We start from the raw sequence: 24203 nt of genomic DNA on the forward strand, positions 1-24203 counted from the left end.
TGTCCTTTCCTTTGCAGAGCACCCTGAGGCGTTATGCTGCCTGCTGCTGCAGCTGAGGCGAGAGAAGTAAGTGCCGCGGGGCTGCGCCACGTTCCGCAGAGGGTCCTGTGCCCGCACGCTGCGGCTGGTGGCTCTCTTGAGCACCGTCAGCGTGGCGGGGACAAGGGGATGCCACCCGTTCCGGCTTGGGCCGCTTGAGAAGCGAGACGTGGGGAAAACCCCTCTGACTGGCGACTCCCCGGCTCGCTCTGGGTGCGAGTCCTGTCCTGGAGCCCCTGGGGACAGAGGAGGGTGAACACACGTGACGAGACCCCCGGCCATAGCACCCTTCCCAAAGGCAGCAGCTCCCTGCCGTGCCTCGGCTCCGGGAGCACCGAGTGCCGATGGGCTGTTTGTCTTCCACCTTGCACATCCCGGAGCCCGTTATTTAACGGAGAGCGGGCTGTCACCGGCCTCCCCCCGGGGCGCAGCGTTAGAGCTGCCTTGGCATCGATCGATGATGTCTCTGCCTGCTCGGGTGGATTGGCCACATCCCGCCGCTCTGAGTGAAGAGCACTTTATTTGTTTTCATTAATGCAGTGCACGAGGCCGGCTAATCTAATCCCAGCTCTAAATTGCGTTAGGGAAAAGCCCGCGATCGCAGGGGCGAGCTCGGGCAGCGCTTTTCCTACGGTGGGGAGGGAGCCGGGCGATCCGGGCTGGGCAGGGAGCTGGGTGGCAGCCGGTCCCCGGGAGGATCACTTGCCAGCGATTTTTGGGGAAGCAGAGGAGGCTGAACGCTGCCTGTCATCCCCTGAGCCTGGGAGCCAACGCTGCTGGGGCTGCCCAAGAGCGTGCAGGTCCCAGGCAGGGTTTGGGGAAGCTCGGTCCCGTTCCGGGGTGTGTGGGGGGGTCACATCCCTGTGCTGGGTCCCTCACGGCACGGCAGCTCCGCAGAATTGTCACGTCCGGGTCTGAAGTTTCCCATCAGGCTCACGTGGGCTGGCAGAGGCTGGGGGGGGGGGGACCCCAGCTGCCCCGGGGTACGAACCCCTCATCCTTCCTCGTGCCCTTCCCCGTTTGCCGCAGGCCCAGCGAGGAGATGGTGAAGATGGTGCTGAGCCGGCCCTGCCACCCCGACGACCAGTTCACCACGAGCATCCTGCGGCACTGGTGCATCAAACACGACGACCTCCTGGCCGAGCACATCAAGTCGCTGCTGATCAAGAACAACAGCCTACCACGAAAACGCCAAAGGTGAGGGGCCGGGGCAGGCGCAGCATCTCCCCCTGCTCCCCGCCCCGGGGCCGCCCCGCCACCGGGAACCGCGTGACGGACCCTGCCTCGTGCCCCGGCCGAGATGCCACGTGCCGTCGGCGCAGCGCCGGCGTGCCATGCCCGTCCTGCCGGTTACGCCGTCGTTTCCTCGAGGCCGGGGCGGTGCCGCTGCCCGCCCACGAGCTGATGCGCGCAGCCAGAGCCCCGAGCGAGCGTCTCCGCCGCAGAGCCGTGCGGGAGGCTGCTCTTTGATCTCGCCCGCGCTGACATCCAGCCATCAGGACCCTTTTTTATGCCGAGCCCGTTACCCGAGCGGTGTGGGGAAGCGCTTTCAGCTGTGCTGCGAGCAGTGCCAAGCCTCGGCGCTGCCGTGCCGGCCAGGCAGGCCCCTCTCCTCAGCCCCGCTGTGCCCGCCTGGATGTTTCCAGAGCATCTTTTGGTGCAAATAATCTTCCGGACGCGGTTCGCTTGATCTCTGCCGGGACGCTGCTGCCTCCGGGGTGGATGGGGTCAGGGTCTGTCGGTGCAGTGGGACTAAAGGACGCGGCTGGGCCGAGCTGTAGCCGGCGGAGGTTAAATCCCAGCTCCCCAGGGCAAGGTTCCCGATCCCCCCGCCGTCGGAGGGAAGGGGCAGAGGGCTTATTCCCGGCCACCCGGCGTGGGCAGAGCTCCGGGCACCGGAGGAGGCGGCTGGACCTCAGGGCCGCGGGCTGTGGGAGAGGAAAGGAGAGAGCACGGGGTGGTGGGGCTGGTCCTGCACCGCTGTGCCGGCTCCCGGCCACGGTGGCACCGGGGACGCCTCACCCCAACCCCAAGGAGTCCCTCGGCAGGAGCTCCCTGGCTGATTTCCCAGCCTTTTATCCGGCCTCGAAGACCAACATCGGGCTGTGAGGCAGCCTCTGCCCTCGGCGCAGCCGTCGCCTGCCCGGGGTGAGAGGCGCCCGGTGCCGCTGCCTGCTCCGTGCCAGCTCCCGGCAGCGCCGGGTACCACCAGCCCCACCGGCAGCCCCTCGGCGCCGCGGTTTGTGTTACGGGGAGCGGAAGGTGACGGGGTGCTGTGCGGCCCCTTCCCGCAGCTCTTTGCTGGAGTAGGAAGGACATCTAGTGTCCTGGGAAAGCAGAGCAGCACCGCGCTCCCACCGCAGCGAGGACCCCCCACCCAGCACCACCACGGCACGGGACTGGGTCACGGCCAACCGCTCAGACGGGGCCTTGCCGGGAGATTTGCCATCGCCGGCATCTCCCTGGCGCTCCCGGCACTGGGAGAGCTGCCGGTCCCACCGGCCTCTCGGCCGCTTCTGGGTGCCCCCCCCCCCAACTTTCTGAAGAGGCTGCCGGGGAATTCTGTGCCTTCATCTGTTCCTCTCCGTTAATTAACGGCTTTTCACGGCTGAACAACGCAGCTATTTTCACTGCGTTGCTGTTCCGGGATCCGAGCCCTATCCAGGTCTAATCCCCGCTAATTAACGGGCGGCCAGCTGAGGCCCCGGCTGTTGGCAGCACCCCGGGTGCTGGCACCGTGCACCGTCCTGCGGCCGAGGCTCAGCGCCGGGCGCTCGGTGCTCCCCAGAGCTGCTGGGGATGGAGACGGCCAACACCCTGGGCAGGATTTATCCCCTTAATCCCCAGGCTGGAGCAGCACACGCAGACCAGCCCCAGGGGACCCCGCACGTGCCGGAGCCGGAAAACTGATCCTGTGCTGCTCCCCATCCCCAGGGCCCCCCCGCCGCGCCTCGATGTTATCTGTGCCCCACATTTTCTTGGGGGTTTGGGGGTGCTGCTGCAGGGCCATGGTACTCTGTTCCCCCGCAGACGGGGGCTCCTGCAGCCTGTCTTCGGGGGTACGAGCTAGGGGGGGGTGTTCTGGGGGGGGGGGTGAGCGGGGGGGAGCCGAGCGTGCGCTAACGGACGCCGTTCCTCTGCCCTCAGCCTGCGCAGCTCCAGCAGCAAACTGGCCCAGCTCACCCTGGAGCAGATCCTGGAGCACCTGGACAACCTCCGCCTCAACCTGACCAACACCAAACAGAACTGTACGTACCGGCGCTGCAGCCATCGCCGCGAGGTGCCCCGCGGCGCTACATGGGAACTGGGATGCTTCTTGGGATACTGGGAGCCCCTCGCAAAGCCGCCTGCATCCAAAATCCCGGATGGATGGGGGGGGGGGGGTTCTTCCCTGCCTGGCCCGGTGGGGGGGGGTGTGTCTCTGATTCCCGTTTCTGCTGGTTCCTCGACAGTTTTCAGCCAAACCCCGATCCTGCAGGCGCTGCAGCACGTCCAGGCCAGCTGCGACGAAGCCCACAAGATGAAGTGAGTCGCTTCTTCCCTGCCCAGCGCCCGCTGACCTCGGGACCGTGCGGTGGGTGCCCCCAGAGTGCCTGACACCCCCCCCCCACCCCACCCCACACTCCCTCCCTCTGCTTCCTTCCAGGTTCAGCGACCTCTTCTCCCTGGCAGAGGAGTATGAAGATTCCTCTACCAAACCCCCCAAGAGCCGCCGAAAAGCCACCCTCTCCAGCCCCCGCAGCCGCAAGAACGCAGCCCAGCCGGCCAACAACGAGGAGGAGTCAGCTTCCAGCAGCGCCTCGGTAAGCGTCCCCGGTGTGTGTGTCCTGTCCCCCCCCCGGCACCCCGTGGCCACATCCGCACCTCGAGGAGGCGCAGGCAGGAGCTGGGTCCCCCCCCCGCCGGCGGCGGTGACCCCACGCTTCCCCCTCTCCCGGCACAGGAGGAAGAAGACACCAAACCCAAACCCGCCAAACGGAAAAGAAAAGGTTCCTCCGCCGTGGGCTCGGACAGTGACTGAGGGCTCTGCCCTCTCTCTCCCCCCCCCCCCCACCCCTCCCCGGCCGCTCTCGGGTCCCCGTGGTGCCCGGTTCCCCTGCCACGCTCGGACAAAAGCCATTGCCAGGACGGGAAGGAGAGCACGCGTCCCCTCCGGGAGCCCCCCGGGGCCCGGCCCACCCCGGCTCCCGCTGTGGGATTTGTGCCTCCGCACCCACCCTCCCTCCCCACTTTTAATTTTTTTTTGGTTTTGGTTGGTTTTTTACCTCCTCTTTCTTTTTTTACCAGCAGTCGGGGAGGGATGGGAGCGTGCACACCCCCCCCACACCCCCCGGACCTGGCTCCAGCCCCTGCCCACTCGAGGGGCAGCGTGGGCGCAGGGGTCCCCGAGGGGGAACACGGCACCACGGGGGGGGGGGGGGGGGGGGGAAGAGGAGAAATATCACACGTCCCCTATTTTCATATTAGAAATGTAAATAAACAGTGCGAACTGGCTTGCTGCTCCAGGATGCTTTGGGGAGGGGTGAACTCGTGTCCCTGCCCGTGGGGACGAGGGGACGCCGACACCCCCATCCCACCCACCCCCCCCCACGCCCCCGCAGCCTCCGCTCCCCTCCCAGGGTCGCGTCTTCCTGGGGAGCTGCTGTGGGGTGGAGGGGGGGGGGGGGGGGGGCGTGGGGGGGGGGAACAACACCGCGCCGGCACCCGCCGGGCAACGGCTTCGGTTCGGCGGACGCTGCCCGCGCCGGAGCCCCGTCGTCCGCGTGAGAAGGTGACGCCGCTCGCCCGTGTCACCCCCAGAGCTATTAGCGTTTTTAAAGTGTTTTTAAAAAAAACAACAATAAAAAATTCTCGAATGTTTTGTACAAAACGCCAACTCTTTGTGCCGCGTCTCATCGGGGGCCCTGGGGCCGATGTCCCCCCCCCCGCCTCGCCCGTGGCGCGTGGCTCCCGGGGGACCGCGGTGCTGCCAGCTCCCCCCCCGAAATGGAGGGGGGGGACAGGGCTGGGAGAGGGGGCTGGGGGGGTGGGATGGGGACAGGAACTGATGGGGGGGTGGGGATGACATTGGGGGGGTGTGGAGGGGAGGATGGGGAGAGGACGGGGGGTTTGGGGGGGGGGGGGACAGGGCTGGGAGTGGGGGAGAGGTTTGGGGGGGGATAGGGGTGGAATTGGGGGGCCGCAGCAGGGACAATGGGGACATGACATGAGGGCCCGGGGGGGGGGCGGGATGGGCACAGGACGGGATGGGGATGGACCGGGGAGGGGGGGGGCAGGGGGCTACGGGGGGGTGTGGGCGTGTCCCGGCCCGTGGGCGAGTCCCAGCCCGTGGGCGTGTCTCCCAAGGCCAGTGGACGTGTCCTCCGGCGGTGGGCGTGTATCCCAGCCCGTGGGCGTGCCCCCACCCCGTGAGCGTGTCCCGGCCCGTGGGCGTGTTCCCCGGCGATGGGCGTACCCCCACTCCGTGGGCGAGCCCCAAGCCCGTGGGCGTGTCCCCGGCCCGTGGGCGTGTCTCTCAAGGCGAGTGGACGTGTCCTCCGGCGATGGGCGTGTGTCCCACCCCGTGGGCGTGTGTCCCACCCCGTGGGCGTGTCGCGGCCCGTGGGCGTGTCCCGGCCATGGCGCTCTGGTTGCTGCTGGCCGCCCTGGCCGCCCTGGCGCTGGGGCAGCGGCTGCTGTGGCCGCACCTCTGGGCCGACCTGGGCTTCGCGGCGCGGGCGGCGCGGTGCCGGCGGCGGGCGGGGAGCGGGGGACCGGGCACTTTGGCCGCCCGGTTCCTACGGAGGGCGCGGGAGGCTCCGGGCCGACCCTTCCTGCGGGCTGCGGGGGGCGCGGAGCCCTACGGGCGGGCGGCGCGGCGGGTGGCGCGGGTGGCCAACGCGCTGCGGGGGCGGCCCCTGAACGGCGGGGACGGGGGGGAGTTGGGTCCCGGCGTGACCGTGGGGCTTTTGGTGGGCAACGAACCGCGTTTCGTCTGGGGGTGGTTGGGGCTGGCGGCGCTGGGGGCCCGACCCGCCTTCCTGGGCACGGCGCTGCGTCCCGCCGCGCTCCGGCACTGCCTGCGGTCCTGCGGGGCGCGGGGGCTGCTGGTGGCGGACGGTGAGCGGGGAGGGGGGGGGGGGCACCGGGGAACGGCGGGGGACGGGGACGGGGGAGCAAAGGCTCCGGGGAACCGGGGAGGTGCGGAGCCTGGGGGGAGCCGGGGGATGGGGGGGGGGCACCGGGGATGGGGGGGCACCGGGGCACCGGGGATGGGATGTTACCGCGGGCACCAGGCCCGGGGGTACCGGGGCTCAAGGGCCGGGCCGGTACCGGGGGCACCGGGCTTGTGGGGAGCGGGGACGGGCGGTACCGGGGATGGCAAAGGCTCCGGGGGGGGGGGGGGGATGGTCCCTGGGGATTGGGGTGTCGGTACCGGGGGCAGCAGGGTGGTGCCCAGCTCTGGGGTGCAGGGGTGGGTGCAGGGGGTCTCCAGTGCTGCCGGCCGGGCTCGGCGCTGGGACCGGGGGATCTGGACAGCTCGGGGGTCCAGGATGGCTGAGGGACACCCCCCCTTCCCCCCCCCGGGGTCCCTCCAGTCGTGCTGTGTCCCCCAAACTGGCCCCATCCACGTGTCCCGCACGGATCCTGCCTGGTCCTGAGGGCTGAGCCACTCACACCCCCGCCCCGGGCCAGGACTTGGGGTGGAAACAGGGCAGCCCTGGCTGGGGGGGGGTCCCCAAGGGCTGGGGGGGACCGTGGGCCGTGCCCAGGACCTGCCCCCACACCAGGCTGTTCCCCCCCTCCAGACCTGTTTGGGTCAGTGGAGCCCATCCTGCCCAGCCTGCAGGAGGACGGCATCGTGGTGTGGGTGCTGGGCTCGGGGCCGTACCCCCCTGGCGTCGTGGCCCTGCAGGAGCTGCTGGATGCGGCCTCCGAGGAGCTGGAGCCCGAGGACGTCTGGCAGCCCGAGGACATGAACGACACGTGCCTCTACATCTTCACCTCCGGCACCACGGGTGGGTTCCCCGGGGCCGGCGGGACCGGGCGCCCTGGGCGAGCAAGGGTGGGGGGAAGCCATGACGCCATCCTCCCTTTCCAGGTCTCCCCAAAGCCGCCCGCGTCTCCCACCTCAAGTCCATCATGTGCCTGGGCTTCTACGAGCTGGTGGGAGCCTCCAGCCGGGACGTGGTGTACCTGGCGCTGCCCCTCTACCACATGGCCGGGTCCCTCCTGGGCATCGTTGGCTGCATCGGCATCGGTGAGCGGGGCTGGGGACCCCGCGGAGAGCCCAGTGACATTTCGGGGGGGGGGGCTGATCCTCCCCCGCCCCCAATCCCGGCTTTCCGCAGGAGCCACTTGTGTGCTGAAGGAGAAGTTCTCAGCCAGCCAGTTTTGGGATGACTGTCGCGCTGAGGGCGTCACCGTCTTCCAGTACATCGGGGAGCTCTGCCGCTACCTGGTCAACCAGCCCTTGGTCAGGGCAGGGCTGGAATGGGACTGGGGTGGGGGGATCCAAATGGCACCCCCAAATCTGACCCTGCGGCCCCGCAGCGCCCCGGGGAGCGGGAGCACGGGCTGCGGCTGGCGGTGGGCAGCGGGCTGCGCCCCGACGTCTGGCGGAGCTTCCTGCAGCGTTTCGGGACCATCCGCATCGTGGAGACCTACGGGATGACCGAGGGCAACGTCACCCTCTTCAACTACACGGGGACGCCGGGGGCCGTGGGGCGCAGCAGCTTCATCTACAAGGTGGGGGGGTGGGGTGCTGTGCCCCCCCACCCCCACCCGGTGCCTGTCCCCGCCGGGGTGCTGACCCCCACCCGGCGCCTCTCCCCAGCTCTTCTCGCCCTTCGAGATCGTGCGCTACGACGTGACGGAGGGAGCCCCGGTGCGGGACGCGGCTGGACGCTGCATCCGTGTGGGGACGGGTGAGTAGCGCGGATTGGGGGGGGGGGGGGGTTGGGGTGTGTCGTGTCCCCCCTCCCCCGTCATGTGGCCTTGTCCCCGCAGGTGAGACGGGGCTGCTGATCGCCCCGGTGACCCCCCGGACCCCCTTCCTGGGCTACGCCGGCAGCCGGGAGCTGTCGGAGCAGAAGCTGCTGCGGGGGGTCTTCACCGAGGGTGACACCTACTTCAGCACCGGCGACCTGATGGAGCAGGATGCGGCCCAGTTCGTCCGCTTCCGTGACCGCACCGGGGACACTTACAGGTGCCAAAAGCCCCCCCCTGCCCCCCCCCCCCCCGCCATGATGGGCCCCCCCCCCCAGCCCCACAGCCCCCCATCCATTGCATAACCCGGGGGGGAGGGGGGGGCTCAGCCCCATCCTGCTCATCCCCACCACCCCCTCCCAGATGGAAAGGTGAGAACGTGGCCACCACAGAGGTGGCCGAAGCCTTGGTGGCCCACGAATCCCTACAAGAAGCCACCGTATACGGTGTCACCGTGCCAGGTACCGACCCCCGCCCCAGGCCCGCTGTGGTCTCATTGCCCACCGCTCCCCCCCCCCCCCAGCCCCGTGGTGCCCCCCCCCCAAATCTCTGCCCTCACCCCCAGGCCACGAGGGTCGTGCCGGGATGGCGGCGCTGGTGCTGCGTCCTGGCTGCCGGCTGGACGGGCCAGCGCTTTACCGGCACGTTGAGCAGCTCCTGCCGCCCTACGCGCGGCCCCGCTTCCTCCGGCTGCAGGTAACGGGGGGACTGGGGTGAGTGGGGGGGGGGTACAGGGGAGATGTGGGGGTGACCGGGGCGGGGGGTCCCCAACGCACCCCGCTGCCCTCCCAGGAGCGCCTGGCGATGACCGAGACCTTCAAGCAGCAGAAGGTGCGGCTGGCGCAGGAGGGCTTCGACCCGGCTCGCGTCCCCGACCCCCTCTTCCTGCTGGACGAGCCCACCCAGGCCTACGTGCCCCTCGGCCCCGCGCTCTGGCGGGACGTCCTGGACGGGCGCCGACGCATTTAGACCGAGCGCAGGTGCCCCCCGCCCCGAGCCCGTGGGTGTCCTGGCACTGGGTGCCCCAAAGTGCCCACCCCCCCACCCCCGGTGTCCGTCCCACCAGCACCAGGTGCCCCACGGGTTCCCCCCCCCCCACGTCCGTCCCTGGGTACCCCCACATCTGTCCTGTGGGTCCCCACATCTGTCCTGCCATCCCTGGACACCCCCCCCCCCCCATCTGTCTGGCGGGTCCCTGTGTCTGTCCCACTGTCCCCAGGTGCCCCCCCGGACCCCCATGGCCCTGCCCACCCCCCCCCCAACTGCCCACACTGGGGGTGCCACCGTCAGTGCCCCCCCCGCCCCCCAATCCCGGGGTCCTGCTCTTTATACAGACAGACATTTTCTTGGTTTTGCTTTTTTTTTTTTTTAATTTTTCCTTATTTTTGGCAAATAATAAACTTTTTTGTAGCAAGTCTCGTTGCTGTCACCCCCCCCCCCCCCATCCTGCTGCAAGAAATGGGGGGAGGGGTGTGTGGGGGGGTGTCACCTCGGGGGGGGGGGGTCACCCAAGTCTCAGGGAGGGGGACACCCCCCCCCCAGGGGTTACCCACAGTTTGCAAGTGAGCGCTATAACACCAGGCATTTTTTTTTTTTTTTAATTATTTATTCCCCCCCCCGAAGTTCACCCCTTTTTTCGGGCTCAGTGGCCGCATCCCCTGCACCGACGCGGCTTCGCTTGGGCGTTGAACCGGATTGCGAACCCCAAAAAAAAAAAAAAAAAACCAACAAAAAAAACCCCACCCCCCACCCCCAAAACCCCCTTAAATTTGTGCAAAAGGCCTGGTCTCCCAGCCCCCCCCCCCCATTCGTACAGAAGGTTTGAGTTTAGGGGTCACTTGTGCCCCCCCCCCCCCCAATTCTCAGGCTCAGGTCGGGGGGATGATGGGGGGGGGGGGCGGCAGGTTTGGGGGGGGGCAGGTTTGGGGGGGGCAGGTTTGGGGGGGGGGCAGGAGGCAGCAGTGGGGCCGATTTGGGGGGGGGGGCACTGCAGGGAGCAATTTTTGGGGGGCTGGGAGTCGAGGGGGGGGTGGCGGGGGGGGGCAGCTCAGCACCCAAAGCTCTGCTGGGCGGGGGGTGGGGGGGCACAGGGACACCCCATCCCCCCCCCACCACCACCCCAGGCACCCGGGGAGAATGGGGAGCTGGGGGGGGGGGACGACACCGACCCCCAAAACTGATGGGAGCCAGGAATTGGGGGGGGGGGGGGGGGCCACTCCCCCCATGCTGCTTTTGTGCCGGTTCCCTGCAAACCGGGGCTGAAATCCTGCAAATTCAGCCCAAAAAAATCCTGCAAATATGGGCTGAATGCCTGCAAACTTGGCCTGAAATCTCCCAAATTTGGCCTGAAATCCTCTCAATTTGGGCAAAATCCTGCAAATTAGGGCTGGAAGCCTGCAGATCAGGACCAAAATCCTGCCAATTTGGGGCAAAATCCTGCAGATTCGCCGATATCCTGCAAATTTGGGCCAAAATCCTGTAAATCGGGACTGAAACCCCCCCCAAATGTGACCTCGAATCCCCCAAATTTGGCCTCAAATCCTCTAATTTTGCCCTCATAGCCTAGAAATTTGGTCAAAACCCTGCAAATTTGGGCCAGAACCCTCCGAACTTGGGCCAAACCCTGCAAATTTGGCTTGAAACCCTCCAAATTTGAGCCAAAAAAAAAAAAAATCCCCAAATTGACCCTAAACTCCTCCAAACGGCGTCCGAGCCGTCGCCAATCTCCGCTGAACCCCCCCCCCAAAAAAAAAAAAAAAAAAAGCGGCCCCGAAACTCCCCCAAATCTTGCTTTTTAAAAAAAAAAATCACTAAACCCCAGTGAGCCGCGCTGCCCCCTCAGCCCAAGACCCCTGGGGGGTGGGGGGGGGTGGGGGGGGTGGTGTTGAGGATTTTTTTTTTTTTTTTGGGGGGGGGGTGGGGAGAGGAAGGAGGCGGCAGCCCGCAGGTTGTATAATGTATATTGTATATATGCCAATGCCATAATAAAAACAGTGCAAATACAGTTACAGTTTGTAATACTCATCCCCCCCCCCCGCCACCCCCACCCCCCCCCCCAGCCCCGCTCCCCCGCCCCGTGCTCAGCGCGTTTGGTTGGGTCCCCCCCCCCCCCCAACCCCAACCCCAACCACCCCCCCCCCCACCCATGGGACACCCCCCCCCCCCGCCTCCGGGGCTGCGGGTGCCGCGGGGGGGGGGGGGGGCCGAGTTTTTGAGTGAAAGGCACAGATTCGGGAGGTGGCCGCCGCCACCAGTGCATCGCCGGGGGGGGGGGACAAGGGGGGGGCACCGCTCCCCGTGTGTGTCCCCATTCCCCCCCCCCCCCTTCCCCATCCCGCACCCCCTCCCTCAGCCGAGCCGCCGGGAACCCCCCCTTTATTTTTTTATTTTTTTTTGGATTTTTTTTTTTTTTGTTGGGTTTTTTTCCCCCCCCCCGCACGCTTTATGTCTTACACACGAGGTCACACTACGAGGACGCGACGACTTCCACAACACCCATGGCTAGGCGGGTTCGCTTCCCGGTATTTTTCTACACAATGTACAATTATTATTATTATTATTCTTTCTTTTTTTTTTTTTAATATTTTTTTTATCCTTTTTTTTTCTTTTTTTTCTTTTTTTTAATGTGTCAAGAAATAGCTTATATACACGAACGAGTCCTTGTTATAACATTTCGGCAGCGATATCGTAAGCTAATGAAGGGACGGGGAGGGGGGGGTTAGAGGGAGGGATGGGTTATGCCTTTGGAGGAACCAAAAAAAATTAAAATTTAAAAAAAAAAAAAAACAAAAAAACCCCAAACCCCTCCCCCACCCCCCCCCCCCCAAAAAAAACCCCCAAAAAATAAATCCCGGTAAAAGCATTTTCACAAGCGGATCTACCCCTAGCTGGAAAAGAAACGCGAAGGAAAAGCGGGAAAGAAATCCTTAATTTTTTGTAGCCAGGAAAAAAAAAACAGGAAAGGAAAAGGAAAAAAAAAAAAAAGGAAAAAGAAAGGAAAAAAAAAAAAAAAGGGGGAAAAAAGGGAAAAAAAAAAAAAAAGGGAAAAAAAGGGGGGGAAAAAGGAAAAAAAAAAAAAAAAAAAAAAAGATTTTCTACCGTACATCGCATCCCTGGGGGCTGGGGGGGCTCAAGCCAAAAAAATTAATAATAATAATAATAATAATAATAAAACTGTTAAACCTGCGGCCGCAGCCGGAGCCTCGGGGGGGGGGACGGACCCCAGGGAGCGAGTCGGGGCTCGGTTTCCCCCACTTTTGGGGACAATATATTTTTTTTTTGGGGGGGGGGGGAGGAGGGAGGGAGGGAACTGCCCGCAGACCCTGGGGCCGAGGCGTAAAAAAAAGGGGGTGTCCCCATCGTGTCCCCCCGCTTCCATCCCCGGGGGGGGCGGATTTCACTTATAGCACCACGACGTCGGCGTCTTGTTCTCCATCCCCCCCCTCGGCGGGGTGAATATTGCACTTGGGTTTGGGGTTTGTTTTTTTTTTTGGGGGGGGGGGGTGGTGGTTCTGGGGGGGGGGGTTGTAGGGTGGGGTTTTTTTTTTTTTTTTTTTTTTCATTTTTGCTTCGTTTTCTTGAAAACTTTTTCGCATTTCATCTCGACCCACGCGCCCAGGTCTGCTCGTACCTCTGGGGGGGGGGGGAATGGCACTTGAGCGAGGGAGGGGAGAGGATAAGCTGATAAAAATATAACACACCCCCCCCCCCCCAAAAAAAAAAAAAGAAAAAAAGTCAGGTTTATCCATAAAGAAATGATTCGTCAAAGTGCTCCCGAGGAAGCAGGGTAGAAAAAGATCGGAGAAGGATCTCGGCATCCCGAGGGGGGGGGGGTTTGGGGGGGGGGGGGCATGGGGAAGGGGGGAGCCAGCTAAACAAGATTAAAACAAACAAAAAAAAACCCCACAAAAATATATATATATGTATATATATACGCCACTACGCTTCACTAGGTTCCAAAACCGCAAAATTATTAAAAAAAAAAATATTTTTTGCCTCTGGAAGGACCCGGGTGGGGGGTGGGGTTGGAAGGGGGGGGGCTGGGGCGCCCAGACCCCTTGGGGGTTAAGTGCTCATTGAATTAGGGGGGATGGTGGCAGGGCGGGGGTCCCCCCCACCCGTCGAGGGGTGGCGTTTGGGGAGAGAAGGCGCCTGGTCCCCAGCGATGGGGAGGAAATTGGGGGGGGGGGGGTTGTCCTGTGCCCCCCCCCCCCACCCGTCGAGCGGCTCCCCAGGGGCGAGCTGGCGCTTCAAGATTGCACGAGAAAAATTTCACGTCGGGGGGGGTGGGAGGGAAAGAAAAAAAAATTATAATAATTAAAAAAAAAAAAAGAGGGAAATTCATTAAAAAAAAAAAATTTAAAAACCAGAAAACTCTCAGGAAACAACACCCCCCCCCCCCCCCCCCCCCGCGAGCCACAAACCCCCGCGCGGACGCTCGGATTTGGGCAAATTTGGGCGCCGGGGTGCAATTTCCGCTGGCTGGGGTTGTTGTCTGCGCAGGAGGAGGAGGAGGAGGAGGAGGAGGAGGGAAGGGCCCGTTAGTGTGAAGGTTAAGTGCAAATCGAGCGTTTCTCAGACGACTTTGGGCGGCTTAGTTCTTGCTTTGGGTTCGTTAACCGCCGGCTGGAGCCCCCGGTGCCATCCCCGTCGTCCGCGAGATGCCGGTGGCGGCGGCGGGCGACGACGAAGACGATGACGGCGAACGGCTCCGGAACATGCAAGAGCGCGGAGAGGGGTGGGGGGGAAAAAAAGGGGAAAGGGGGGGGGGGGCGGTGGGGTTGGGGGGGGACTCACCGCGCCCGAAGCCACCGGTCGTTCGCAGTCTGCTCTAGAGCCCGCCGAGAAGCGCCGCCGGCACGCGCCCGCCACCGAACGCCATCGTCACCCCTCGGCGGCGGGGCGGGAGGGGAGGGGGTGTCCGTCCCCCCCCCGTCCCCCCCCAGCTCCCCACCCCGGTCGGCGCCGATAACCCGCGCGCCGGTGCTCCGGTTCCTCACCAAACCGGGCTCCCTTCCTCCGGGGGCGGCGGGTTGGAGGGGGGGGAAGAGAGAGAGAGAGAGAGAGAGAGAGAAAACGGGAGCTAAGGTGTCGGCGTCGCCCGATTTCTTCCGCCGAGCCGAGAGAATCGTAGGACCCTACCGGGGACGGCGGTGCAGGCTCCGGCCCGTCACGGCTCTTTGCCCCCCGTTTCCCCGCGAGTCAGCACAGGCTGCCCTTTAAAAAATAATAACGGTCACTTAATGTCGAGCGGACGCGCTTACAAAGTCTCTGGAAAGGAAAAAAAAAAAAATAAAAATAAAATTGTAACTATCCATTTAGCAAAAGAAGGGAGGGGGGAGAAAAAAAAAAAATAACCCAACAAAAAAAGGGGGGGGGGGAAGGAAAAAAACCAAACCCCACAACACAATTTAAAAAAAAAAAACCAAAAAACTATGCTTTGTCGTTACAAAAAATAGCGTAAATCAAGCTTTAACACATGTCGAGGGCCGATGTCAAGCGGACGTTGTTCTGACCTCGGGCAAAGGGAGTGACCTCTCACCGCTGGAGGGGACCAAAGAAGTCAAGGTTTGGAAAAAGGACAGGTCGCTGAAGGTTTGAAATGGGTTTTTTTTTTGTTGTTTTGTTGGGGGGTTTTTTTCTCATTGCTGGGTTTTTTCTGTTTCTTTCTTTTTTTTGTTTGTTTGTTTGTTTTGTCTTTTTTTCTTTTTTTTTTTTTTTTTTTTTTTCCCCGTGTACGGTAGGCACCAGTACAGGCACTGCATGCGACGGAAGCGGGGAGGAAGAAGGAGAAAAGGGGGGGTGGGGGCGGGCTGGGGGGGGGGGGGGACACGACGGTCAACAGGCGTTATTTCTGTCCGCTGATGGACTGCGATATAGAGCGGGGTGGGATCATATCCAAAAGGTATTCCCGCTGCCGGTCCGCCAAACTCGACGCTTTATGGCCTCCGATCCCAGCATTCAGGTAAGCGATGTTAACGCCTGGAGAGGGGAGAGAAAAGCAGGTGGGGGACCCCTCCAAAACACCCACCCCCCCCCCTCCCCGCGCTGGGGACGTCCCCGTTTTGTGACCGTGTGTGTGTGCGCGTGTGTCGTGTGTGTGTGTCCCCCCCCCCCCAAATTCCAGCCTTCCCGCTCTCCGGTGCGGGACGGAGGACGTTACCTGGCATGCCGAGGAGACCGCCCGCCACGGAGAGCTGGGGTGCCTGCGCAAAGTTGGAAAGCATGGAGCGGGCAGAGGTGGGGATACCACGCTGCAAAGTGCTCTGGGGCTGCGGAGCCTGAGGAAGAGGAGAACGAAGGCGGTGAGGAAGGCACCGGGATGGCCCCGTGGTCTGGAAGCAGCCGCTGAAGGAGCCGCAGCCAGAGGAGGAAGAATCGGTGGTGGGGTTTTGCCGGAAAAGGCGTTTCGCGAATCGCTTCGGGCGAGGTAGGGAAATCCGGGGCCGCGCGTTGCGGGCTCCCCCGCCGGACGACACGGGATCGCCAGGGGACGGAGCCGGAGGGAAAGGGCCCGGAGAGGAGACCGGCAGGAGCTACGGGGCGGGGGGGGGGGGGTTAAAAACAACCCTCCGGTCCCCGGGAGAAAGGGCGGGCAGACCCCCGAAGCTGCTCGAAGAGGAAAGGCGGCTCCTTGTCGGGGATCCGCGCCCACCCCGTTCCCGACCGGCAGCGCGCGTCCGGGTTATGAGCGAGCGGACGCACGCTCGGAGCTACGGAAGACCGAGCCGTCGCTCACCTGCCGGAGCGTGTGGTGCCGCATGATGTTCTCCTGTTTGCTGACGCTGGAGACGGCCGGAGCCGCGGTGGGGGACAAGGCCGCCTGCTGCTGTAGCCTCTGCTCGATCTCCTGAGCGGAAGAAGCAGAAGCATCCTCAGAGACGCGCCGCCATCCCAGCGGACCTCGCCTCCCCGACGAGACGCAACGGGTCCGAGGCGACCCCCCCCCCAGCTCCGGCGCCGCGAGCAGGGCGCGCCGGGGCTCACGTCGACGGCGGCTGCGGCGCGTGGCGTTCCCGGAGAGGGGAGGGGGAAGCAGGTCCCTCTCCCCACGCTCCGCAATCGCCGTTTGATTTGAAATCCCGGCTGTTTTCCCAAGGTGTTACAGGAAGCGCGGTCTCGCCGCAGCCAACGCAAACGGCTTTTCTATCTCCGCACCCGCTTGTTGCAAACAGCCCAAAAACTCTTCTTGCTCCGAAACAGAAACGTCCCATTTGTCAGCGGCCGGGTTCCACCTCATATTTAGGATTTTTTTTTTTTTTTTTTTTACAGTTTGCAAACGATGATTTCGGTTTATTTTACCCCAGGGCCTCTAAACAAGTTCTCCGACACTGATTTATCACGGGAATTCAGCAAATTCCCCCCCTTCCACAGCAAAACGAGCGAGCAGCAAGCGGTTAAGCGACTTCCCGCAAGTTCCAGGAAAGCCGGTGGTAAAACCGGGGAGGGAAGGCAGCTGTCCCCCCAGCCAGCCCTCGAGCTCCAAATCCAGGGGGCAAAAAAAAAAAAAACAAACAAAAAAACCCCCAAAAAACCAAAACCACACACAAAGGGAGAGGAGCAGCCGCTCCGGAGTACTCCGGACACTCAGCACCAGCGTTTCGCTGTTAGAAGCTCCGTGTGCTGGAGCTGGGGTATCCCCACGGAAGAAACCAAATTCCTCAAGCTCACGCACGGAGAACCCCGATCGACCTACCAAAAAAAACCCCTAAAAAAACAAAACAAAAAAAAAGCCACGCGGCTGAAAACCGAGAAGATTTTCAGGGAAGGGGAGCAGGGGATCCCGGAGGATCCCGGAGCAAACGTTCCCCACCGGCGCAGCTCGCGGAGGGACCGTGTACTCGCCTGCTCCTGCTGCAAAGCTTTCACGAAGGCGTTCTTCAGTCGGTTGGTGTGCTCTGCCTTCAGCGCCTTCTTCTGATTGGAAGTCATGCACTGCTCGCACAGGATCTTCCCGTTTTTCTCCTGCTTCCAGTGAGGGGTGAAGTCGGTGCGGCACTGGGCACAGACAAAGGGCTCCACACGCAGGAGGGACGCGCAGCTTTTCCCTTGGGAGTCACGGAAAACGGGAGTTAGGTGGGAAAACAGGACAGTTTCCCAGCGATTTCGCATCGCTTTTTCCACCCCCCCCCCGCGCCGGGCAAGACGGCGAATAAACGGATTTTCAGGACGACGGTGCGTTAAAAGTCCAACCCCGCTTTGGGCAAGAGCTCAGCATCCCGGGAGAAATCCTGCCCCGGGGACAGGACAACCCGGCGCTGCCGGGACCAACTCCTACGAGTAGAGCTCACAGCTCCAAGGATTTTGCATCTCAGCTCCCCACCGTTCAAATTCAGGGCAAGGGAAGGGTTCGGGGAGATCCCTCCCCAGGTGGGCACTGCCCGACGAGCCCCGGGGTACGGACACCGCTGCTCCGGGGCCCGGCACGTCAAGGCTGCCGGCCTCGCCAGACCGGCTCCGTGCCCGCGGGGGGACACGCAGGCAGCTCCGTAGTGCCGCGGGGAGGGTGGGGGTCCAGGCTCTGCCCTCCCCTCCGCTGCAGGCAGCCGCAGCAGAGGCCAGTGCCGGGTAAGACCAGAAACCGTTCTCTCGCAACCACCCAAGCTGCAGATTTTGGCGTTTTGCAATTAAAAAAAAAAAAAAAAAAAAAGAAAACCAAACCCAAAAAAAGGAAAGGGCGTGCGGGAGCGCTGTATCGCGGCGGCGGAGGAAAGCTCACCTTGGCTGTCGATGACGCTCTGCACCACCTCCTCCAGCCCCACCATGTAGATGAACTCGCTGTTGGCCGCGCTGGGCAAGAAATGCAGCAGGGGAGCGGGCGGTTTCGGGGGTGGGATCTCCAGCAGCGTCTTTTCCAGCTGCTTGCGCAGGGCAAGCTTGGCGGCTGCCTGGGAGTTGGCGGCGTCGTTCAGAGCACTGGGGCTGGGGAGCGGAGACGACACCCTGTTCACAGTGCCGGGCTGGATGTGAGAGGCAAGGTTCATATAGATGGCTGAAGACGACGTACGCTGGCAAGGAACAGAAGAACTTGATTGCTGGAGGGGAAAAAGGATGAATACAGAAAATTAATACAGTCCCAGACTACAGCTCAGCCCCTAAAGTAACCTGGATGAGCCAAATCGCCATCTCACAACCCGAACGTTCCCAAAAGGACCCGGGGAGACAGGAGCCGTGCCGCGACTCGGGAGCACGGAGCTCGTCTCGGTCCCTACGATAAAGCAGCGCCGGTGCCGAGGAGCCTCCGGTGCAGCGGAATCCGCGGGAGGAGTCTCGGCGTCTGGAGCAGCCCGGGGAAGGTCTCCGTTCCGCGGGCGAGGGAACGCGCGCGCGCGGCAGGGTCCGGCCTCGGGACCCGGCGTCGCCCTTCGCCGAGCGTAGGCAGCGCTGAGCCGCGGCCGTGATTCACGCGCCGGCACCGTCGCTCGCTGTCGAGTTCTGCTCCTCCGCCTCTCGCTTCGTTGATCTGGCAGGCGCCCAGGCAGCATCCCCGCTGCCAGATGGTGTCCGTCCCCTCCCACGCAGGTGCTCCGAACGGGGCCGATTCCCTCCTCTTCCATTTCCAGCAGCTTTCTTCCACGGCCTCCCTTCGGTTGGATGCGCAGTCCCTCCGGCACGTGACGGCAGCAAAGCGCAAAGACTTCTGCTGACCTGAGGACGCGGCTTTCGCGGTCTTTTGCGATAAGAAGCCATCAACCTGCAACCTATTTAAGCCCAGCCTTTCACCCGGGGTAGGAAACGCTTCCACGCGTGAAAAGGGGAAAATCCCAAACGGTCACAAACCCCCTCAGCGATTCAAACGGGGTTTCAGCTACCGAAGGTCGCGTCGATCGAGAATAACAGACGGAAGATCAATCACTTTGCCCCGGTTTTCTTTTTTTTTTTTAAGAGGGCTAATGCTGATTGAGACAAAAAAAGGCAGAGAACCAAGTTCATCCCAAAGCAGTCGGGCCGATGTCGGTCCAGGAAAATTAATGGCAGAGCCGATCAGGGATAACTCATGCAGATTTAAATAAACAGATGATGAATTAACACTAATGAACTTCCAACTCCTCTGGAAGAGTAGCTGGGGTGGGTTTTTTAATCAAACCTGTAATTAGGTTTGTTTGACAGTTGTTCGGATGCAAGGCTGTTGGGCAGTCACGTTTGTCATTTACCAAGCTGTACCGTTGCTATCGTTAGGACAGATTCAATGGCTTAAGAACCGGCGACGAACCCTCAAAGGAATTAACAGGGGTCGTTAACTTGGGCACGCGCACGCACAGAGCATCCCGGCCAAGCGGCGAATCTGGGACGAGGAACAGAGACGGGCCCGCAGCGTGGGAAGACGCGGCCCAGGAGCGGGAGGACGGTTTGATTGCTTTACGCAGCGCCAGTGCGAGAACTGGAAAGCGTTATTTTTTTTTTCCCCCGCCCCTCCATTTCCAGTTTTCACAGAAGTTATTTCCACCCTTCGAAAAGCAAAACAAACGGTTTGAAACGTCGTGCTCCTCGACTGCAGGGAGCTCGCCGTGCTCTTCGGGCGGACAGAAGCGGAAGGAAAGCACACGCGAGCAAGCGCTCGCTACCGACTGCGGGAAGGGGAACCGGTCCTGCTCCCAAACCAGTCACCCCGCTTCGCTGGGGTCTCCGTGTCGCCGCTACAGCAGGAGGCCAGTCCTGTCCGGGTGAACCAGCGCTTCGCCAGCTGGCAGCTCCAAATAGGAAGTTTTTAACTCATTTATCATTTCGTTCTTCCACGCAGGTCAACGATATCCATCTTCATCCACGCTTGGGATAGATTTGCAGGTGGAAATCTTCGCCCCGACGTCTTCACGCCGAGCACCTCCGCGGCGCTCGGCAGGCTCGTTAAGGCACCTCCAATTTTCCCTTCTTGCTAACCCCACCAGGTTTTTGTGCCCAAAACCCAGCGATAAATCAGGAAACCTACCGGTTGGTAGTTGATGGCTGGATTCATGCTTGGAGTTGTAGTGCGGATGAGGCCAGGTTTAGGAGGAACCCGCTGCCCTTGTAACTGGGCAGGGTTCGGAGCGATCACGCGCTGCGACATAAGCATATGGGGCAGAGTCGTGTTTGTGGCAGACCTAATGACACTGTGACCCTGTCGAGAAAGGAAACAAGAAATAAAGCATCAAAAAAATGCAACAGCAGAGCATTTCCACTTATCTGTAATTCAAGTTACCTTCTAACACGAGACGCCGCTCAAATAACTTCACTTTTCCTTTAATTGCCCTTTATTTTAAATAATCACGGCCGTTTTGCCTGGACGGAGGGTGTCTCAAGTTAATATACTGATATTTTCTGTAGAGAGGCTGGAATTGCACCCGAGTCAAGAAAAAAAACGAAGGGTCTTGTGGAGCAACAGCTTCCCAGGAGCCAGCCAGCTCACTGGGAAGAGGACGAACCTCCGAGATCCAGGCTGAGATGTTTCGGGAGGTAATTTTCAAGACACGCATTCGCGGCTTACGTCTGCGCTAAAAACAACCGCGGCGATTTGATCAATACGGAAAAATTCAAGGGAAAAAGAAGGGATTTAAATAAAAAAAGAAAAAAGAGGCTGTTTGCCAGCCGCGTAGAGCAATTAAAACCAGAATTCACATCGGTGCCTGAGTTCAAAGTGAAAGAGTTAGGAGAGTCCGGACCAGCAGGGAGATGGGTGTTTGCCGTCGGTGCAGGAATGCAGAGGCGTGTTACAAACCTCAATCCCGGGCAGTCGGAAACACGACGCCGGGATTGGAACGACCCGAGCGCAGGCTGAGCCAGGGCTTGACCTGCCCGGGCTTCTCCTAACGCCCAGCTCACAGCAAGGTCTTCGTGGCTCTGAGCACCGCCAGAACGGCTCCGAGGGGCGAAGCCAGGTCCAAGGGCTCCATTTTTTAATCAGAAATGATCTTAAAACATTAAAACACCTCCTGGCTGACAACCTTTTTCTCTCCCGCTCTCTCTTTTCTTCTGGGTTTTTTTTTTTTGTTGGTGGTTTTGTTTTTTTTTTTTACCAGACTTGTTCTAGATGAGGTTCTTCGCTGTCACACATAAGAAAAGCTTCACAAAGACTGCGCAAACAATGCGTTTCCTCTTCTCCCGAAGCCCGTTTCCTTTACCAGCCCGATCCCACTGCGAAGTCACAATAGACTTGACCCCGAATCGTTGCCATAGCAAAGAAAACAAATGCCACAAACAAAGAAGATGGTTAGCGGAGGGAGTAAATGATCGGCAAGGTTGAAATGAAAGTCTTTTGGCAAAAAAAAAAAAAAAAAAAAAAAAGAAAAAAGAGAAAGCTCCAGGCAGGCAGAGATGCTGGAGGATCACCTCCATCCTCATCCCATACACCGGCTTCCCAGCGTCCGGGTTCACAACCGCATCGCTGGGATATTGTATATTCCCATCTATTATCAAAGAAATACAACCGAGAGCCTCCTGCTGAAAGGACAAAGTCCATTTCCCGATGCTACAGAGCTCGGGGAAGGGGAACGCTGCGGGAAGAGCGTGCCCCAAGGTGACAGGGGACCCCAAGTTCTGCGGCGGAGCCGGACCAAGCCCCGGGAAAGAAATCCCCGTCGCCCGTCAGCGGCAACACCTCGCTCCCCAGGCAGACGCCGAGCGCCCTCCTTGCAGTGAGCTCATACCGTTGGCTTCTTGTTTACCCGTGCAACATTAAACAATTGTGTCATCCAGAATTAGCGTTCTTCCAGGGCACAAGCAGAAAGGTAGCCGTGTCAGACGGCACCCCGCTCTGCCTATAGCGCTTTCCCAAAGAAGGGAAAACATTTCAATTCCCCGTTTTGTTTGCATTTTTCTTCGCTCTCTTCCTCTGACCGTCCCGCACCGTTTCAAAAAGCAGCTCTGCCGACCGGCCGTTCCTTCGGGTACGTGCAAACGAGCGGTTTTCTCCCCACAGCCCCAAAACTCGCATTACCAACCAGCAGACCACTTTCTCCAGGGCCACCGTATCTCAATTCAGCTCCTTCCACCTCACACGACCCGAATCACGGGCTGGACTAACCTCCAGACCTCTCTGCTGAAAAATCTGCTAATTCTGAAGCAGCAGAGCACCCAGACCACCCCACGCGCGCACAAAGCGGCACGGAAATGGCTCAGTCTCTGCTGATCGGCTTCAGAAATGACCTCTCCTGCGGAGAAAACTTCCCGGACCAACCGTGGGACGCCAGACTGTTCTACTGGCGGCACCGAGAACTGCCGGCATTTATCTGCCTCTTGAAAAAAGCGTCTCAGTCAGGCAAACGTGCAGCGTTGCGTGCGCACCAAGCAAAATTAAGAGTCTTTTGCACAAAAAAGGAGTGTCAGGAAGGCTCACCTGTAATGTCCTTAAGTTCTGAGGCTCAACCCCCTGAGCTCCAGGCCTGGAGGGAAGCTTGGACAGTCCCTGCTGTCCCACGTGAGCAGGAGATGGCTGGACAATAGACGCCGCATTCTGGACAACCGGAGTCTAGATTGAGAGAAAACGAGAATCGGCATCAGTGCACGGTGCTTGGAAAGGAAATCCATCGGCAGACCCGACGCGGACCAAGCCTCATCGATGCTCCATCAAACGCCGATAGTTCAGAGCTGCATGGATTTATCTTCTCGGCTGGCCCTGATTTGCTACAGAGACACTTTGGGAAGGAACATCACACGGGAGGACAACCGTGAAGGTCCAAGAGCAGAGCGAGTCTTTGTGCGGCCTTCTGCGAGGCCAAACCCCTTCCCCTCATCCCCCCCAGCCCCAAACGACACTCGCTGCTCAGAGCTTCACCTTCTGTACCACGTTCTCCTTTTGCAGCTGACTTTGCCTCAGTTTCTTCAGCAACACGAGCCTGGCCTCCTCCAGCCGTAGCTCATCCCGAAGCTGCTTGATGAGCTGCTGTCGCTCCTCTATGCTTTTACCCTACAAAGAAGCAGAAAAATCAGTCAGAACTCAAACGGTTGAAACCAAGAGAACGTGAGGAAGCTTTAACACGAGCAAGAATTTGTACCGCGGATAACCAAAGATGCAAGAGCTGGATCGTTACGCCCAAAAGTTACCGCGTTGCTCAAAAAACCCCCTTAGATCCCAAATCCCTCCGGAGCGGCCACCCGGGAGAGCGGAGAAACCCCTTACCTTAAACATTTCAAGATTCGCTGCTTTAAGTCTTTCCTCCATACGAGAGCTGGAACGAGGACTGGATGCCTCATTATCGGAGAGGACAATTATATCTGGCGAAGGGGTTAATCGTCCCCTGTCCTGGTCACTGCGTAACAAAAGGGAAGGGGAAAAAAAAAAAAAAGAAACAACAAAAAGACTGAGCTACGACACCAAGAGATCGGCAGCAAATTGGGGAGGGGGACAAATCCCTCCCCCAGCTCCACCACGGATGCAAACCGGAGCTCGGCACCGAGGATCGGGAGCGGATCGCCGGCTTCGAGCCGAAAGCATCCTCCGCTCGCAGGAGGGGAAAAGATTCGTTCAGAAATGTTTTCTTCTCCGGGGTGAAAGGTGGGTTGGTTTAAGCGCAAGGTAAGCAAACCCGTGATGCAAACCCCTATCTGCGAGAGGAGCGGTCGGGTGTTAATAACGAGTCATACAGTAACTAAACAGGGAGACACGACCGTAGCCAGGTGCTGAGATGAGAGGGAGCAGGGGTAGCTACTCTGGCCTGGTACGGTTCATATTTAATCACAAAGGTCACCACGATGCTGGAGATGAAAACGGGCTGAGTCCCCCGGTTAAGAGAAATGTAAATACTCCAAGCCTATCTCAAACACAAATCTATTTTAAAAGGTCACTCCATAAAGGAAAATCGGAATAAATACCCTGCGTGGAGTCAAAAGAGTCAATTGAACCGTGACCTAGAAATCAGTAACCGAAAGGAGCAGCAGCGACAACAGCCCGTCACTGGGGGAAAAAAAATTATATTAAAAAAAAATTAAAAAATAAAATTGATGCTATAATCCAGCAGTATCCAAGCACCACGTTGTTACACACCATGGTTATAAAGGTGCCGGGTGCGCTGCCACCGTGGCAGACAGACTTATCGCTCTCGGACTCGCTGGAAGGTCTTTGGTGTGAGGCTGCGGGGAATGAGGAGATGCACGGATTGTTTTAGCCAAAACTTTTAGCTTTGAACACCCGGGAGGAAGCACGGAGTCGAATCCCAGCTCCCCGGCTTGGCTGCTCCGGGAGCGGTGGGTCCGGAGAGGATGCTCAGAGCAGGACGCTGACT

At 60.7% G+C, this 24203-nt stretch overlaps 3 protein-coding genes across 7 annotated transcripts in view; 2 read left to right on the plus strand and 1 right to left on the minus strand.

Moving 5' to 3' along the window:
- INTS3 (integrator complex subunit 3) overlaps positions 1-4909 on the plus strand; it is a 41472-nt gene extending 36563 nt beyond the window's left edge. For both annotated transcript variants that reach the window (XM_054806320.1, XM_054806321.1), the window contains exons 25-30: positions 18-66; positions 1069-1236; positions 3187-3287; positions 3492-3564; positions 3686-3842; positions 3983-4909. In XM_054806320.1, coding sequence (XP_054662295.1) covers positions 18-66; positions 1069-1236; positions 3187-3287; positions 3492-3564; positions 3686-3842; positions 3983-4060 — 626 coding nt within the window. In that variant the 3' untranslated portion in view covers positions 4061-4909. The remainder of the gene's footprint in view (positions 1-17; positions 67-1068; positions 1237-3186; positions 3288-3491; positions 3565-3685; positions 3843-3982) is intronic.
- Positions 4910-5651: 742 nt separating this feature from the next.
- SLC27A3 (solute carrier family 27 member 3) lies at positions 5652-9271 on the plus strand. The gene is made up of 10 exons (XM_054806355.1): positions 5652-6138; positions 6828-7037; positions 7121-7279; positions 7371-7495; positions 7573-7767; positions 7856-7946; positions 8029-8227; positions 8371-8468; positions 8573-8703; positions 8800-9271. Exons 1-10 carry the CDS (start codon positions 5658-5660, stop codon positions 8974-8976), a joined length of 1866 nt encoding a protein of 621 aa, XP_054662330.1. The 5' UTR covers positions 5652-5657; the 3' UTR covers positions 8977-9271.
- Positions 9272-13405: 4134 nt separating this feature from the next.
- The window catches only part of GATAD2B (GATA zinc finger domain containing 2B), a 40084-nt gene continuing 29286 nt past the window's right edge, over positions 13406-24203 (minus strand). For all 4 annotated transcript variants that reach the window (XM_054806358.1, XM_054806360.1, XM_054806357.1 and 1 more), the window contains exons 3-11: positions 23102-23231; positions 22757-22888; positions 22319-22450; positions 19934-20104; positions 17726-18041; positions 16852-17054; positions 15746-15856; positions 15170-15287; positions 13406-14988 (exon numbers count right to left, since the gene is read on the minus strand). In XM_054806358.1, the coding sequence (XP_054662333.1) occupies positions 14855-14988; positions 15170-15287; positions 15746-15856; positions 16852-17054; positions 17726-18041; positions 19934-20104; positions 22319-22450; positions 22757-22888; positions 23102-23231 (1447 nt within the window). In that variant the 3' untranslated portion in view covers positions 13406-14854. The remainder of the gene's footprint in view (positions 14989-15169; positions 15288-15745; positions 15857-16851; positions 17055-17725; positions 18042-19933; positions 20105-22318; positions 22451-22756; positions 22889-23101; positions 23232-24203) is intronic.

The sequence above is a fragment of the Grus americana genome, chromosome 29, assembly GCF_028858705.1.
Source record: "Grus americana isolate bGruAme1 chromosome 29, bGruAme1.mat, whole genome shotgun sequence".
Taxonomy (NCBI): Eukaryota; Metazoa; Chordata; class Aves; order Gruiformes; family Gruidae; genus Grus; species Grus americana.

Excerpts from the sequence above, each read along its gene's own strand:
- SLC27A3 (XM_054806355.1), top strand. The coding sequence starts at position 5,658 with ATGGCGCTCTGGTTGCTGCTGGCCGCCCTGGCCGCCCTGGCGCTGGGG. Across the intron at positions 7,280-7,370 it reads CGTTGGCTGCATCGGCATCG|GAGCCACTTGTGTGCTGAAG; the intron begins GTGAGCGGGGCT and ends GGCTTTCCGCAG. Across the intron at positions 8,469-8,572 it reads ATACGGTGTCACCGTGCCAG|GCCACGAGGGTCGTGCCGGG; the intron begins GTACCGACCCCC and ends CCTCACCCCCAG.